At 35.3% G+C, this 16,674-nt stretch overlaps 1 protein-coding gene across 4 annotated transcripts in view; it reads left to right on the top strand.

The window, feature by feature from the left end:
- SCYL2 (SCY1 like pseudokinase 2) overlaps nt 1–10,603 on the top strand; it is a 57,314-nt gene extending 46,711 nt beyond the window's left edge. For 3 of the 4 annotated variants that reach the window (XM_039878001.1, XM_039878002.1, XM_039878003.1), the window contains 5 exons: nt 3,531–3,631; nt 4,960–5,026; nt 5,152–5,247; nt 6,204–6,323; nt 7,335–10,603. In XM_039878001.1, coding sequence (XP_039733935.1) covers nt 3,531–3,631; nt 4,960–5,026; nt 5,152–5,247; nt 6,204–6,323; nt 7,335–7,979 — 1,029 coding nt within the window. In that variant the 3' untranslated portion in view covers nt 7,980–10,603. The remainder of the gene's footprint in view (nt 1–3,530; nt 3,632–4,959; nt 5,027–5,151; nt 5,248–6,203; nt 6,324–7,334) is intronic. The other variant, XM_039878004.1, reaches the window with a different exon arrangement.
- Nucleotides 10,604–16,674: the final 6,071 nt, after the last annotated feature.

Genomic DNA, 16,674 nt, shown 5'->3' with positions numbered 1-16,674 from the left:
TTACGTTTGCTGTTTTCTGTTGGTTACAAGCATGTCACAGGTCATGCCTATGCTCAAAGATAGGGTGCACAAAGGCATGAGTAGCAGAATGAGGAGATAATTGGGAACCATTTTAGTCTGTCTTACACTGGGAATTAATAATCCGATTTGACAGAGAGATACCTCGAATACAATAGGAGAATAAGTGAGAGAATGATAAATTGAGACTAGAATAGGTAGATTTTAAATGTCTGTATGATTTAGATATTTGAACTTTCGAAATGTGGTTAAAGGTTTGAGCAAAGGAGTAATGTGTTCAAAGATTATTACAGAATTATCTCTCTGCATAGCTCTATCACTGTAGTTATCTCAGCTGTGTACTTCTGTGCCTGACTTTCCCAGAAGGCTTATTATAGCTTATTCTTCATTATATCAGCACTTAGTTCAGTGTCAGAAACAAAAATATTGAGAAAATTTGAGGTACAGAGTAATGACAAGGCATTTCGTTCACCATAGAACAGGTGTTTAATGAAGTATAATGGAAAAGACTAGGAAGGGTTACTGTTTAACTGAGTCAGGAATGAATAGGCAGGCAGGATTTGGAAGTAACGACTGAATGGGAATTACAGCATTGAAGGGAGCAGAAAGCTGGGAGTTAAACAAAAGAGTTTTTGGCATGGGGGAGAATGCTAAGTGAATGGAATCAGAGAAATTTATAAAATTAATCAGATCCCAAATTACATGGACAGTGGTAGGGTGAGCCTCTGAAAGTTTGTGTTCCTGGATTTCAGTTTTGAGCTTGATAGTTCCTTAATATATTGGATGGCAGAGTTGTGATTATGATTGGCACAAAGGGATTCAGCGAATATTAGGGAATAATAGGATGATAATATGCATTTCTGCTCTTAGGTCTTATATTTATAATTTAGGGTGTTTTATAATATTCCCAAATGCTTATTTCAGGATACATAATTCCATTTGAAATGTGGAATTAGTTTTCTTCAGCTTTATGGTTGATATTTTAGGGGCCGATTTTCGTCAACAGAAATGCTTTGATTCATATCTGCTGGAATTTTACAATAGTTAGCGTAGTCTAACTTCCAGTGAGTGGTCTGCTTTCCTGTCATTTCATGGACATGGTTCCTAATTCACGACTGCCTTCTTCTGTCAGTTCTGCATTGTGTAAAAAAGATAAAGTAATTTAAAAAAACCACAGTTTTAGCATTTGATTAAAAAGCAGCAAATTCCACATATAAATCAAAATGCAATCACAATTTGTGCTGGGGCCTCCAAAGACCACCCCCAGATTCAGAGGACCCACAGGCTGTGGCATGCAGTTGTATTCATGTGTATGATTTCTTAGGGGGAAGGGCATAAAGCAAAATCAGCAAAAGGAGAAGGCTCATAGGGCAAAGTTGGGAGGAACCAGCTCTAACTTCCAATCATGTCCAGGTAGAGTCACACAGAATGCGCTTAATTTTCTTAGTAATGAGTTGTGACAATATATATGAAGTGTTGCCAATCAGAGAAACACATTAGAGACTCAGTGCCTGGAGTTTTTATTGGGGGCTGATCAAGTGGCACCCTCTGCCTGTCGTGCACTCAAATTCCAGATTCCCAGAGGGAAAGCAGGTGTTCAGCATAAAGTATTCTTTGTACAGTGTAGGCCTTGTGAGCCCCTATCACTCATCAGTTAATGGTGGGAACTCTCTGAGTTCTTGAGCACCAGCCAAGGGCAACCTTGCAAGCAGGCCTTTCCAAGGATAGCAGTTCAGGCCTATGTTAACTTTTCTGCACCAACTACATGCAGCAGTATGGAGGAATCTCACTAACATAATGTTGAGCAAATGAAGCCAGACACTAGAAGAGGATCTGCTGAATTACTCCATTTATACAAAGTATAAAAGCAGTCAAAACTGTACTGCTAGAAGTCAGAATAGTGTTTACTCATAGGGCAAGGGAGTGGGAAATGATTGGAAGAGAGCAGAAGAAAGTGGGGGTGCTGCCAGGATTCTGTTTTCTTCATACAGCTACTGCTTAAATTCAGTTTGTGAATTTTTTTAGGTGTCAGTGACTTACATGAATACTTTGCTGTTAGTATGTTGTACTTCATTGAAAAGTTTTAAACTATATACAATAGAATACTACTCAGCCATAAGAAGAGATGAAATACTGCCATTTGTGACAGCATGGATGGACCTCGCGATAATCATGCTAAGCGAAATAAGCCAGACTGAAAAAAATTGAAAATCACATGATATCACTTACATGTGGGATATAAACCTAAAAGCAACAAATGAACAGGACAAACAAACAGAGACTCATGGACATGGGCTATAGGCTAGTGGTTACTGGTGGGGGCGGGTGCAAAGGGAGGAGGAAGGAGGTAGATGGGGTACAGGGGGTCAAATATGTGGTGACAGAAAGAAATCTAACTATGGGAGGTGAACATAGTGTAAACATATATATGCCTTACTGTTAAAGTGTACAGCTGAAACTTATTAGATTTTGTTAACCAATGTCACCATAAAAAATAATTTAAAAAAAATTAAACTAATCAGCAGAGAGTCAGAAATTGTAAGGAAATATTCCTTTTGTTACTCTCATGGTAAGGCAGTGGATAAACAGATGGTAGTGCCTGGTGAGAGACAGTGTAATGTAGTAGAAAAGAACAAAGCTTTGAGGACAGACAGTATGAATTCTGCTTGTGCTATGTAAGTTATTCAGTATCTATGAGTAAGTTGCTTTCTCTCTTGCTGAGCCTGAGTTTCCTCATTTATAAAACAGAAATATTAACAAACCGACTTTGAAGAGTTGTGAGGATTAATAAAATAGTGTATGTGTAAGCACCCAGCACAAAATTGTAGTTATAAGATTTGGCGGGGGGAAGCAAGCAGTTTCTAGATTTTTCCTATAATACATGGTATTATTCAAATAAATTGTTTATGAGGATCCCGAAGGACCATAAGAATGATTTAACCAAAGTTTAACCAAAACTTAAATTACGTAAAGACATAGTGTTAGACATACTTTATTAACTTTAATTATTTGAAAGTTAGATTATGTACATTTAATATTTCTATTAACTTTTTAGAAAACAAGTTTTGGCCAAATATTTTTATAACAATCTGACTAAACAGTAATTTTTTTCATCGTTAAGCACACTGTTTCCAGACATGCACAAATTTAGATGATCATTTTTGGATTATTCTAGAAAAATCGATATGTGAATACTGCTGGGGATGAATTTAGATAAAACCCCTGAATAATTGCTTTTAGACAACTCAGGATATGTTGTCTAAAAGGAAAATTCATTGAGATATGTTTTCTGGAACGTAAAAGGCTCATTGACTATATTAACACTGTACTACGATATTGTAAAAGCTTGTTGTAATACACTGAGTTTCAGTATACTATTCTTGTGACATGAGTGCTATGAGTGTGTCATATTCTGGTAAAAATAGACTATTATGATTAACTCGCTAAATTATTACATAACATTTGTTGCTAACTTGAAACGTTATAACCATATTAATTTCTTGTTATACCAGTTCAATTCTTTCATTTCCGTCATAAAAGAGATGCTTAATAGATTGGAATCTGAACATAAGACTAAACTGGAGCAACTTCATATAATGCAAGAACAGCAGAAGTAAGTAGGTTGCATAAGAATTGCACATGGTCTAGGAGTGAGATTAAAGTTATCTCATGATTGATTTTCTGGAATATGGACTAGAAAAATTGATGGATTTCAACTTGACTATATGTAAAACATTAAATTTTTTTTCCAGCATATTCAGTTGAACTGAGTTAAAGTAGAACATTGTTGAAAATCTGATGTGATTTCTGAGTACCAAAGTATAATATGATATAGTCTCAGCATTTTTTCTACACAAAGAGCATTCTATTTCTGAGAAAATCTCTTGTTCAGCATTAGCTGCTGGCTTTGTAGACTCGGTGCTGATCACCAAGTACACCACTTATAAATATTTTTCAAATCTATAGAACCCTGGTGTTTTCATTTCTCTCTTTCTCTTTCACTCCAGAAACATTTATAGAGCATTCATTTCATATGCATTACCACAACATTCACCTTTTTTTTTTTTAAGGGAAGATTTTCTAAATTATTTGCAAAATACTCATTCAAAGGAAGAAGGGAAAGGTGGAAATTATTCACTAGAGAATGCCAGTTTATTAAAATCAAATCTTTACTATATATTCTTTGCCCCCCAAAAAGCACATGGTTTTAGGTACTTGTTAAAGTCTAATCCTAAACCAAAAGACATCTGAAAATCAGTAAAACTGATATCAGTCATGAGCAAGGTCCCCAAATTTGAGAAACTTTTCAGCTTCTGCCCCAATACAAGATGAAGGCTTATGCAAGTAAATACACATGTTGTAGAATGATGTGAAATAGCCCTTTGTATGGTGTGAGTATTCTGTGATGTATATATTATTTGCAATGTTTGATGGATGAACTATATTAACATAGAAACCCTGAAAAATAATTTTTAAAAATTTATGACAAATTTTTAATATCTAGTATTTATAATTGAGGTATAAATGAACCTTCTTTTGAAATTCTTTCTATCTAAGTCCACCTTTTTTTCAAGGCATAGGTCTGGACCACATCACAGTGATTATAGCATTCATTGTTAGAATCACAGATTCTGAACTTTTCTCCATATTTCATATCTTCTCTCTCAGTGAACTATAAGCTCTCTGATGGTAAGACTATGCTTGCCTTGTTTTATGACATCCTGAGTAAATTTTCTAGCAAATCTCAAATGTTGAGTTGAAAAAAAGACATATACAAATGTTAATTTTTTCAGGCAAGGAGACATTAATACTAGTAAATAATGAAAAAGATTTATGAAGTTGCAATTTGTTTAGGTTCTAATAAATTCCACATGGATGAATTATTTAGTATTTTTAAAATATGCATTTCTTTTTATTTGTCATAATTCAACTCGCCTGAAGATCTTTGGATATAGGAAATCAGATGAATGCTTCTGAGGAGACCAAAGCTACAAATGTTGGGTCTCAGGTAAGAAGATATTTAGATTATTTGAGTTTTTGTAAAAAGTGCTTGACAGTGCTTCATTTTGATCTTTAAGCAGTAAAATCACAATTTGTTGATGTCATTCAAGTGGTTGACCTTTTCTGTTTCAGCAGATTGACAGAGTCTTTAACAATGTCAGTGCAGACTTTCTGACTGGTGGTGAATCAGAAAATAAAGAGGATGGGTTACAGAATAAACATAAAAGAGTAAGTTTCTTTACTGTTCTTTTAGTACTTTTATTTAATTATAGGACTTCCTGTAAACCACAAATTTTTGTTGGGAAATGCTATTTAGCATCTTAACAAGAAACATTTTTTAATTAGTTTTATGAAATTTAAAACTTATTAGTGGAACATGACCTGACCCATGTTGAGAATAATAAACACTTAAGATTTTTCGTTGCTTTATTAGTCAGCCTCCCACATGGTAACATTTTAGATTGCCTGACTCCTTTCTTTTCTCCTGCACTTTGCCAGTCACACTGCTTGATAAATTCCACTGTGTCTCTTTTCTGCTTCTGAGTTTGAATAATAAACTATAAAATTATACTTTCTAATTGAAATATTGGTTAGCATCCACTATAAAAAAAATACATCAATTTAAAATTTCTGCTGAGGGCAGTTTTCTTCTATTCAACCAATAAGAGTATATGTATGTGTAAAGGCGAGGAGCTACTACACGTGTGGTTTACAAAATTATAAGAGAACATACTATGAGTTTATAGTTTAGCAGGATTGACAAAAGAAAAATGTTGAATTGGTGCAGACATTAGCTGTGACAAAAGCTGTTCAGTTCTTCCTTAACTTTTTAATGAGTTCCTAAAATATTTTTGGAGTGAGCTAGACTAGAGTTGAACAAGAATCTGCCAGTTTTATAAAATGAAATCACCTAATCATGTTCTCATTGTCTAAAAAAATATGATTCTAGTGAATGGCTTTAAAATTATGTTTTCATGCTGGACATGAAATTCAAATCCTTTGAATTTCTACCTAAAGTTAAATCTTATAAGAATTCGTACCTGTGGGAATCACCAACACTGGAGTAGTTTGCAGACTACTAAGTATTGTCAAACATATCAAGACATACTTTACAAAAAAAAAGAAATCTTCTGTTTTACAAATGGAGTTATAAAGTTGCCAGTTGATTTTTTGTTTGTTTCAAGGCATCCCTTACACTTGAAGAAAAACAAAAATTAGCAAAAGAACAGGAGCAAGCACAGAAGTTGAAAAGCCAGCAGCCTCTTAAACCTCAAGTGCACACACCTGTTGCTCCAGTCAAACAGGTCAGAAATCTCTTTTTCTTTTATATTCACAGGTCATTAGTCTTTATAGAACTTAGTCTGTCTATTAGTGCTTATATAAAAATATATTTCAAAATAGTACTTTAATATGCAGTTTCTAAGTATGAGCATAAAGGATTTTCCAACAACTCCTCTATAGCCTGCCTAATGTATAATGTTTCACGAGAGTGCTTGTTACCGATAAAGAGGAAGCTAGACGGACAGGAAGGTTTTTAAAAAAAATACTAGATCTCATGGTACTAACTCAACTCTGTTCACTTAGAAATGATCAGGAAGGAATATTCACGCATTTACGTATTTTTGAGCAAAAAGTAATTTTCAAAATTTGGCTTTTCATTTATAGTTGGATGTGTAACTCGATTTAGGAATACTTTTTATATGTCCTTATCAGTATTTATTTCCTACTATGTTCTAGGCACTGTTCTAGGTGCTAGTTCTTGGGCAGTGATTAAGGTCCCTGCTTGTAGAGTTCTTACTGGTTTCCAAAATAACTTTCTCATGAGAACTTACTTTAAATTATTTTTTGTTATCTCTTAGTCACTAAAATTCTTTCTCTGAGAAAAATCTTTGTGCACCAAGAGGCAAAATCAAGAACATTTCGTAGTTATTATGTAAGAATAAACAAATTTTCACAAGATTTTGATAAAGTTCAAAATATAAAAATATTAGAGTATCCTATTTTGTAATACAGATTTACTAATGAGAAGAATGCAGTTCTGTTTGGGGGGAGGTGGAGGAGACAGCATTGCATTTGATTGGAGTTCAGAATTAGTTTTCCTTATCATCAATTGATTACAAGTTGTTCATCTGTAAAAACATACAAAAATTTGTATTGGCAGGCTAGATTTGGCCTGTGTGCTGTGGTGTGCCAAGTTGGTGTAGATCGTTGGGCTTAATTTTAACTGTTTTTTACACTATACTCTATCATAGGTTTACTAACTAGAAAATCATTTGGAATTCTTGGAGATAAAGTAATTCTCTCATGTTTTTCAGACGAAGGACTTGACAGACACACTGATGGATAATATGTCATCTTTGACCAGCCTTTCTGTTAGTACCCCTAAACTTTCTGCTTCGAGTACCTTCACTTCTGTTCCTTCCATGGGCCTTGGCATGATGTTTTCTACACCCATTGATAATACAAAGAGAAATTTGACAAATGGCCTAAATGCCAACATGGGCTTTCAGACTTCAGGATTCAACATGCCGGTTAATACAAACCAGAACTTCTTCAGTGGTCCAAGCACACCTGGAGTGACCACAATGACACTGGGAACACCTTCCACTTTGCCAAACTTCAATGCTGTGAGTGTTCCTCCCGTTGGTACAAAGCAGACTCAACAAAGACCCACAGATATGTCTGCTCTGAATAATCTTTTTGGCCCTCAGAAACCCAAAGTTAGCATGAACCAGTTATCACAACAGAAACCAAACCAGTGGCTTAATCAGTTTGTACCTCCTCAAGGGTCTCCAGGTATGGGCAGTTCAGTAATGGGAGCACAGATGAACATGATAGGACAATCTGCCTTTGGTATGCAGGCTAATCCTTTCTTTAACCCTCAGAACTTTGCACAGCCACCAACTACTATGACCAATAGCAGTTCAGCTAGCAATGATTTAAAAGATCTTTTTGGGTGAGGTCTCTTGCCCCTGTTTTTGAAGGATTACTTCAATTTTAATCATGGGTGAGGCGATTTACATCTTTATATAGTTGGCTTGGAGGAACTACTTCTGTGGGAAAGTGAGTGGATTTAAGACAGAAAACAGCTGCTTCCATGCCAGCATAGTAGTTGTATGGACTCCTCTAACAGTTGAGTTTTTTTAAAGCATTGAGGATTTTTTTCCTCTTACCAACCTCTCTTCAGGTTTTTAAAAGACCCAACCCTTACCAATCTCAAACAGAAAAAAGATACCTGAGTATCTTGAAGAGCAGGCTTTTTTAATCAAATGTTTATTTTGCCTTGTAAATCTTGGTGTTATTTAAAAAATCGAGTTGGTCATTGCAAGTTTATCTATTAAATACTACATGGTACACAGTCTGCCTTCACAGTTATTAGTCTTCATTTAATATGTGAAAAATCCTGATGCTGTATTGATTTGTTTGCATTTAGTATGACTGAGTGAGAAAATGATAAGCCTAACGAGAAGGGGATCAGGTGACTTGCTTTTTCCAATCTTATTTACTTCTCAGATCAACTAATGTTTAGTACTGAGCAGATACTGCAAATGTTTAGACTAAGCAAATACTGCAAAATTTAATCTAATGTTGATTTCATTGGTTCAAACTAAAGGCATTGTTAGTCATCTTAAATGCAAACTAATCATTGTAAATCATATTTTAGCATGGTCTGCCTCAAATAGTAATGTATTTTTCTGCATTTACTTGGGTATATTTAGAATCACTTTTTTCCTACAGTATCACAGACAGAAGAGGTATGTACTGATTTGTACAGAAATTTGACAAAGGCCTCTGATGTGATTTCCCTGACTACTGCCTTCATATTTCATTTTGAATTCAAAATTCTGAGGTTGCAGCATATATGAATTGCATTTTCAAAAGGAGATTTGTAAGAATTAAATTATATTTAATTAGTAAACTTTTGAGATTTCTGCTGTATTGTTTCAAATGTAATAAACTTTACTTCTATAAAAATGAGCAGTTGTATCTTCTGGCTACCAAGACATTAATTTTGAGTTTACCATGGTAAAGTCTCACCTTTATCAGTTACTGCAACTGAAATTTACTTCTTTTCTAAGAATTTAGAAACCTTTTGTTTGAAAATTATAATTAGCTGTTTTTAGGAAGGAAAGGATAAATTCTAACAGGAAACGTGCTTTTCAAAGTCTTTCTCTGATACTTTTCTTCGATTTGCTGATTATTCATTCAATCATGGATGGAGCCTTATGCTATAAATGTCGTTTGTATTTTGTTAAATTATATTCTACCATTATATAACTTTAAAGTGGTCATTCAGAGAACTGTATGTGTATTATAGTTGCTGCCATAGAGTTTGTGGTTTTGAAATACCTGAAACTAGCAATTATTTAAAATAAATCATTTGCAGTTTAGTGTGCTGAAACTCAGTTTTTTCATTGAAATATATATATACACCAACTAAGTAAATCATTGACTATACAGTACTCGATTCTAAAATGTAATTTGGTGATCATATTGCTGGCAGCATTCAATTAGAGGATACTTTAAAAAATAAAAAGTCAGCTTTACATCTGGTTTCTTTATGAGCTGTACTTTGTTACATGGTTTCAGAAAAAGGACTTAAAGGAATTCTGAAGAAACTTATCCAAGAAATGCAAAGCATTTGGAAGATAAAGCGTTTTTATCAAGTACATTCACACCTTAACCAGATCATGTCTTGTTTGTAACACAATATTTCTCTTGAGAAAAGTTTACATGTGGAATAAAATCGCTTAGTGTTAAAGAATTTTTCTTTGTAACAATTCAGTAGTCACTGTTTGTTAGGAAATTGTTTTTTATTTTGTAAAATCACTTGATGTCACTGTGTTGAATTTCTAGTTGGACAGAAAACCTAATATAACAACATATAATTTGAACTTCTAAATATAAAAATAGGTTATTTGAAAAAATATAACGTGTAATTCTTAGGTAATTTTCACATCTTGAAATTTGCTCATTTATTGAGGTAATGGTGCTACATTTTTAGAAATTTTTTTCCTACACTTTTTTCCTACTTTCTCAAAGGTATTTAAATCATTTCCATCAGTTGAACTGTTACCATTGCCTTTTTCTATTGAAAAACTGCCTCTGAAAAATAGTTGTATTTTAAGGCTTGTATTTCTATGTGAACAAAATTTTCAAAGTATTAGATCACCTTAAAATTATTTCAGATATTGACAGCATTTAAGTCCTTTGTGCTTAAGAGTAGAAAATTGGTAGGTTAAAAAGTACCTGTAGACAGAAATTACCAGAAAGATTCCCTTTTATTTGAATTGGTTCTTCTAATACTAAAGTGTTTGATATATGTAGAGGATGTATAAAGGAAATGGAAATAGACTATGTAATTGGTTGGGTTTGATTTGTTTGTTTTTGTTTTTATTTTAGAATGGTTTTAACTCTTCTTTTCACCTGAATAAGTTAAGGAAGAAGGTTTTTGTTATTTTGGGTTCTTTCAAACCTGTGAAATACCTCACATTTTACATATTAAAGGAAAAGGTATGTGTGAAAGTACCTGATAGCAAGCACAGAGTATGCACCAAATAAATTTTAGCTTTGATAAAGAAAACTTTCCATATCTAGTTGTGATTTCATGCTTCTTGATTTACTGGTCTTGAAATAATTTTAGGGTAAATGAATTTATAAGAATTCAAACTGCTGTGTAGGAATTTACAAGATTGATTACATCAGTGGCTTTCAAACTGTAATTGAGACACTAAGAAATATATCTTATAATGCAAACCCGTATAAAATACATACCTGAAACAAAAGTTTTCAGAAAATGTCTTTAATAAATATAATATATTCTGATATTTATTTATTTATTTATTTATTTTTTACGCCTACAGCACCTGGTCTTCCTAGGTGGTCTTTCATCCAAGTACTAACCAGGACTGACCCTGCTTAGCTTCTGATATCAGACAAGATCAAGCTGTTCAGGGTGGCATGGCCATAGACTATTCTGATATTTTAGATTCTGTTTGTCTTTTTAAAAAAAATACCTGCTTACAATCTTTAAAAGAATTTCATGTTGTAGTTTGAATGAAACTGGAATAATTCAGCCCCGTTTTTCTCCAAGCAGATGTAGAAATGGAAGGCCAAAGACTTACATGGCCTTACGTGGGTTACCAAGGAGGTCAGAGCCAGGAATAGAAGCTAGATTGTTTTCTAATCTGCAATCCAGTGCTTTCTACCATGTTGCATCCTTTATATCCTTTACTGTATGAATTATTCTGGAGTTGCTATTGTTGAGACTTTTATGTGGCAAGAATGTGTTCAGTACTTATTGGGTACCATAAATATATCTGTACTGGCAACATTGACATTGAGGAGAGGAGGGAGATGACAGAACAAATGTTTATAGTCAAAATCAGCCTCTGGGCTGCTTCTCTTAGTTGTTGGTGAGGAGGGCCAGGGTAGCCGGGTTAGCAGTGCTTGCAATATGCAGGAGAATTAAAGCATACGACCTTGAGGAGGAGGGAAGTGGATTGCAAAAAGCCATTTCACCAAAATAGAGCTTGTTGGATACTAGAAACTTTCTGTGCAAAGCAGCGAAGTTGCTGCACTTACTCAGGTGGTATTTACCTGGAGTGCAAGCCACATATATAATTTTCAATTTTCTAGTAACCACATTAAAAAGAAAAGTAGGTGAAATTAATTATAATGTTTTATTTAACTGAATGGAGACAAAATACCATTTCAACATGGAATTGATATAAAATATAATGAGATATTTTACATTCTTTTGTGGACCTAGTCTGGGATCCAGTATATATTTTATATTTAGCACATCTCAATTCAGGCTAGTCACATTTGAAGTACTCAGTAGCCACATGTGACTAGTAACTACTGTATTAGATAGTGTGGGTGCCTGTGGAAGCTAAGTAGCCAAAAGAGTACACCATGACAGTTACCAACCTACTATCTCCCAGCTCCAAATCCATCCTTCCCTGCCCTGCTTTGTGATACTGGAGTGGGGCGCCATAAACTCATCTCCTTCCAGCATAGCAGGATGTTAGGCTTCATAGAGGGCCCAGAAATGGCAAAGCACTATCAGCGAGAAGACACTTCGCTTCTGAGCTCTGGTTCTCTGTTTTATTCATTAGGAGCCCAGCATCCTCCGCAGAGGAGCTCAGCAGTGCCACAAGTCACTCTGTCATCCCTACGGCCACTTTGGAGCAGCTCCAGTGGGCTGCTTCTATTGCAGCTCGGCCATCTCCACCAGCAGCTGTCCCCTAGTGTGTGGCCTGAGCACTCTGACAAGTTTCTTCACCACTGGCAGGCCGAATGCGCCTGTGAGCACCTCGTCCTCTCCAGAGAAGTCTGGCGGTCAGCCTAGGGGGCCGGGGTGAGGAGGAGAGCCTCTCTCCCAGACTAGTTTCTTCATTTTTTCACTTTCTTCCAGATTAGAGAGAGTAGCTTTTTTTACAACTGCTGTTTCTGGGCTCCTTAGAGCCCTCTTTTATCCCTTTAAATAGTTAACCATATCCTACTAGTAAACAATTATTTTATTGAAATCCCTGTTCAGATATCTGATGTGGTTTCTGTCTCCTAACCTTACCCTCACTGCTATACTTCTGAATCTACTAAGCCATTTTAAAATGGGCTAAATGGTATACATGCTGCCAGCAAAAGCCATATGGAATTATATATACTTCGCCTATATTAAAAACTTTCTTAGAAGTTTTTTTTTGAAATGCGCCTGTAGTGGAAATCCGGGTTAGCTACTTAAATGATACCTATTTGATGCAGTTTCAGTTTTTATTTTTCTTTTCAACTTTTTGGATACGTTCCTTTGTGTGGCAGTCTAGGTTGCTAGGAAAGCCAGTGTTTGACTTTCACATAAAAATAAATAAGATTGAGGCTTTAAAGTCTACAATTTGAATGTAGGACTCAACATTCATGCAGGTTGCTTCCTAGTCTGTGCCCTTAAGCCTGCCAGTCTTTCTAAATGCAGTAATCAAACCAAAGTCAAATATGAGGCATTCCACGGGCACACTGGAACCATACAGCATGCATAGACTTTGAAGCCAGATAAAATTGGGCTTTTTGGAGGGTATGTTTTTAAATATTTTCAGGGGAAAATTATAGCCTTTATACTCTGTAGGGGTAGGGCAGGATGCTTTACACAGTTGTGTTGGAACAGATCCAAAATTGTTTTTAAGGAAATCTTGTCTCTAACAGAAGATCGCCTTAAGATCACTTTTGTGAAGATGTGGAAGTTCCTCTAATGGAGGCAACATCCTCATTAGACTGCTCCGGTTTCTGAAGGGGATGTCATTTCTGTCCCCAGCTCCAGGGATTGTGTGGGCCTGCCTTTAATCAGCAATGATATCTACCCAGGTACTTGTCAGAACAACCTTTAACCCGACCGCCCAGTGTTCAAAATCTTATTTTTGATAAATGTTTACGGAGGAGGCCAACAATTGAATAATCCGTCCATTTCTTTAGAAATTCTGAGTGAAATTAAGCCCACTGTAGAGACCTTTGTGCCTGGTTGCCTTGTTTGGGCCACACATCAAGTGCCTTTACCACACTTAGCTTTGGACTGTATTGTGAAATTTATGTTTATACCAGAATGATGTTGGTTCACTCTAATATAATAGTAGCTTCTTTGAGGACACACAGGAGAAATTTCAGATTTCCGTTCAGGAGTAAATGCGCTTCTGAGCAACTGGTTTGCCCTTTTAAAGTCTCAGAATAATGTAACAAATTATATATTGACAGTTAGGTCCAGCCAAATTTGCAGGCCACCTGTAGCAAATATATAGGACTTGAATTGTATACATTGTTTTTTACTTGCCTTCTGGCTTTATCCGATTTTTATAATTTTTGTTTCTCCTTTACTCTGATTTCTTTTTTCCCTCTAAGTTTTCTATCATGTTCTTAGAAATTCTCATTTTGGAATAAGTTAGAGTGTAAGGGAATGGAGTAAATGAGTTTGTCTTGTCACTTTCACTTACTGACCAAATTAAGATTTTCCAGCTCTAAAATGAGGATTCCATCTTATATATTAGGATTAAATGAAATAAAAGTCGTGAAGTAGGTGCTCCATAGATATCCCCACCTTCCTTATGAGAAGCCATTCTCATAAGGGCTCTAAAATAATATCTGCTTGAAGAACAGATACCTAGCATTTTTTGAATACATTTGGTTTTAAAAAAATAGGTTTTAAGCTTGGCACTGTTGCTATTCTTGGGACACAAATAGTAATGAGATACAGGCCCTGCCATCAAGAAATTTGCACTGTGGTTATAAAGGTAGCTGAGTAAGCAGACAATTACAAGACAGTGTGATATATGCTGGGACAGATCTATGGGGGTGGGCCCCCAACCGAGACTAGTGGAGTTGGGAAGCCGTCTTCAGAGATGGGGTCTGAGCTTGGCCTTATGTGGAGCCTTTTAAAAATTGTTTCTGATGCTATCAAATGATTACTTAGGAATCACATTTTCCCAAGTTAAATCGGACACACTGGAGAGGAGATTAGAGCAGGTAACCTCCAGGGTCCTTTTGAGTTCCGAGTTTATATTAAAACTGCTTGAATTAAGGAAAGTCTGGTCAAGTGATTTTGGATTACCAGGAAAGATGGAATTAATGTTGGCTTCTTAAAATCTTTCCTATTAGATGAAGCCAGGATGACAGCAAGGCAGGGAGCAAAATAAGCAAATATAGTGTTATTTTTTAGCTAATAATTTGTTTCATTGAACATTTCAGAAATTTAAGAATCCACTCTTATGGGCTCAATAAAGGTATGCTGAATAGATAAATTTATTCCTTTAAAATAGGCTGGTTTCTGGGTGGTAGTGAGGGAATGTCTGGCATGAATATATTTATAAACTACCAGAAGATGTCACTGTCTCCTAAGTCATGGACCATTACATTGGTCCTTTTTTCAGGTACTTTTTTTGAAAACCAACAGATTGATAAGAATATCTAGTCTTTAAACTTTGAGAAAGGCCCTCACAAGAAATACTTGTTGAAGGCGTGTAGGTTTATTCCGTCTTAATTCTTGACACCCTAAATATGAACCCTGTTCACTGCTTTATATATTGAAATGATCTCGACACTCTGTATTCCATCTGCACTTTCAAGAAAAGTGAAGGTAGTGAAAAATTCTTCAAAATATACTCTGATCTTGAATTTCTCCCACATTTTCAACTGCATTTACTAAATTATCAGATTTTCTAGGATATTTTGGCCTTGGACACAATCTTAAGATATCCTAGAATCTTTTTTTCAAGTTACCATTCATGGTATGTGAAGCAAAACTGGAAAGCGTTTCCACACTAATTCCACACCAGATCGAAATGAACCAGTTTTCCCCCAATTACTCACCAATAGGGACTTTAGACGAGGTCGGAACCAATATACACTCAATGTCCAGGCAGTAATACATGTTAAAGAAAAGTCTATTGTTTTATTTGTCTTATGTTGGGGGCTATGTGGAGTGGGATTCTTCAAGATAAAATGATAACTTGTCAAAAGCAACCAGTGACAGCCAGCAGATGAGGGTATGATTTCTAGTCCAGCTCTGCCTAGTACCTGATAAGAACTAAGTACATCACTGGGCTTTCCAGGACACTGGCTTCAACAGTAAAGTAGAGTAATCTGCCCAACCTAGTTCTCGGGGCAGTTGTAAGGCTCAAAGGAGCAGCGAAAAATGGAGTTAAAAGTGATTCGTAAATATAAGGAATTCATGTTCTAAGCTTCTATGAAAAATGCAAAATACTTAGGAATTATTCCATGCTGTGTAGAGACATCCTATATTTCTGTATTTTGATTATTTGACTTTCTTTTAAATTTTTATTGGGAAAAAAATGACATCTAATATTTAGACAGTTTACAACGGTGGACTGAAAACAACTTGATATTTTTCTAGGGTGTTCATGTATGCCAACGTGTTTGCAAAGTATTATAAAGATGTTTTATTTAAAAATAGCATAAAATTATGTTCCTATAACTTAGGAACATAGAGCTAAATCAATTGAATTCCAGTACCCAACTCACAGTGAACTGAAATATAATAAGACTAACAGTGCTTTATTGTGAATACGGTATAAAGTAAACATTTGTAATGGATGGTTTTAAATTCTGGCTCCACCAAAAATTAACTTTGGACAAGTTCCTGAGTTGGAGCCTTGGTTTTCTGGCATATAAAATGGAGATAATATCTGTTTGGTCATTCTACTTTGTTATGTCTACTTTTTATTCTACTTTTTCATTTTACTTTTTGAGAATGAAATTAGACCAGGAAACTCAAGTCAGAAAGACAGATAAGGAAGCCATTACAATAGAATGAGTTAAGAGTCCCCATTCACCTCCCCTTAGAAAGGGCTATCTTGTTGACTTGGGTGGATGGCAGCGATCTTAACCCAGGGGCTAGTGCGTCAGTATTTTATGTTAATATCTCTTCATTTTACTATTGATTCGCCCTATTTTTTGTCGGAATTTTTTAGTGAAAGCAAAGAGGTTAGTGTGTGATCTTAAAAACCAGCAACCTGTTTTATTTCTTTCTAAAATTTACACAGTATCTAGCACTAAGTCACCTATAGTTAGGTGCTCAATGATATTTTTAAAGGCACAAGGATTCTGAGTACATCTTTCCTGAGTTATGTTAAAGGCTGTCTTTAGTACCCTCAG

The sequence above is a fragment of the Pteropus medius genome, unplaced genomic scaffold (assembly GCF_902729225.1).
Source record: "Pteropus medius unplaced genomic scaffold, Ma_sr-lr_union100, whole genome shotgun sequence".
NCBI lineage: Eukaryota > Metazoa > Chordata > Mammalia > Chiroptera > Pteropodidae > Pteropus > Pteropus medius.
The sequence above is the reverse complement of the archived record's forward strand: the minus strand, read 5'-3'. Positions and strand labels throughout refer to the sequence as shown.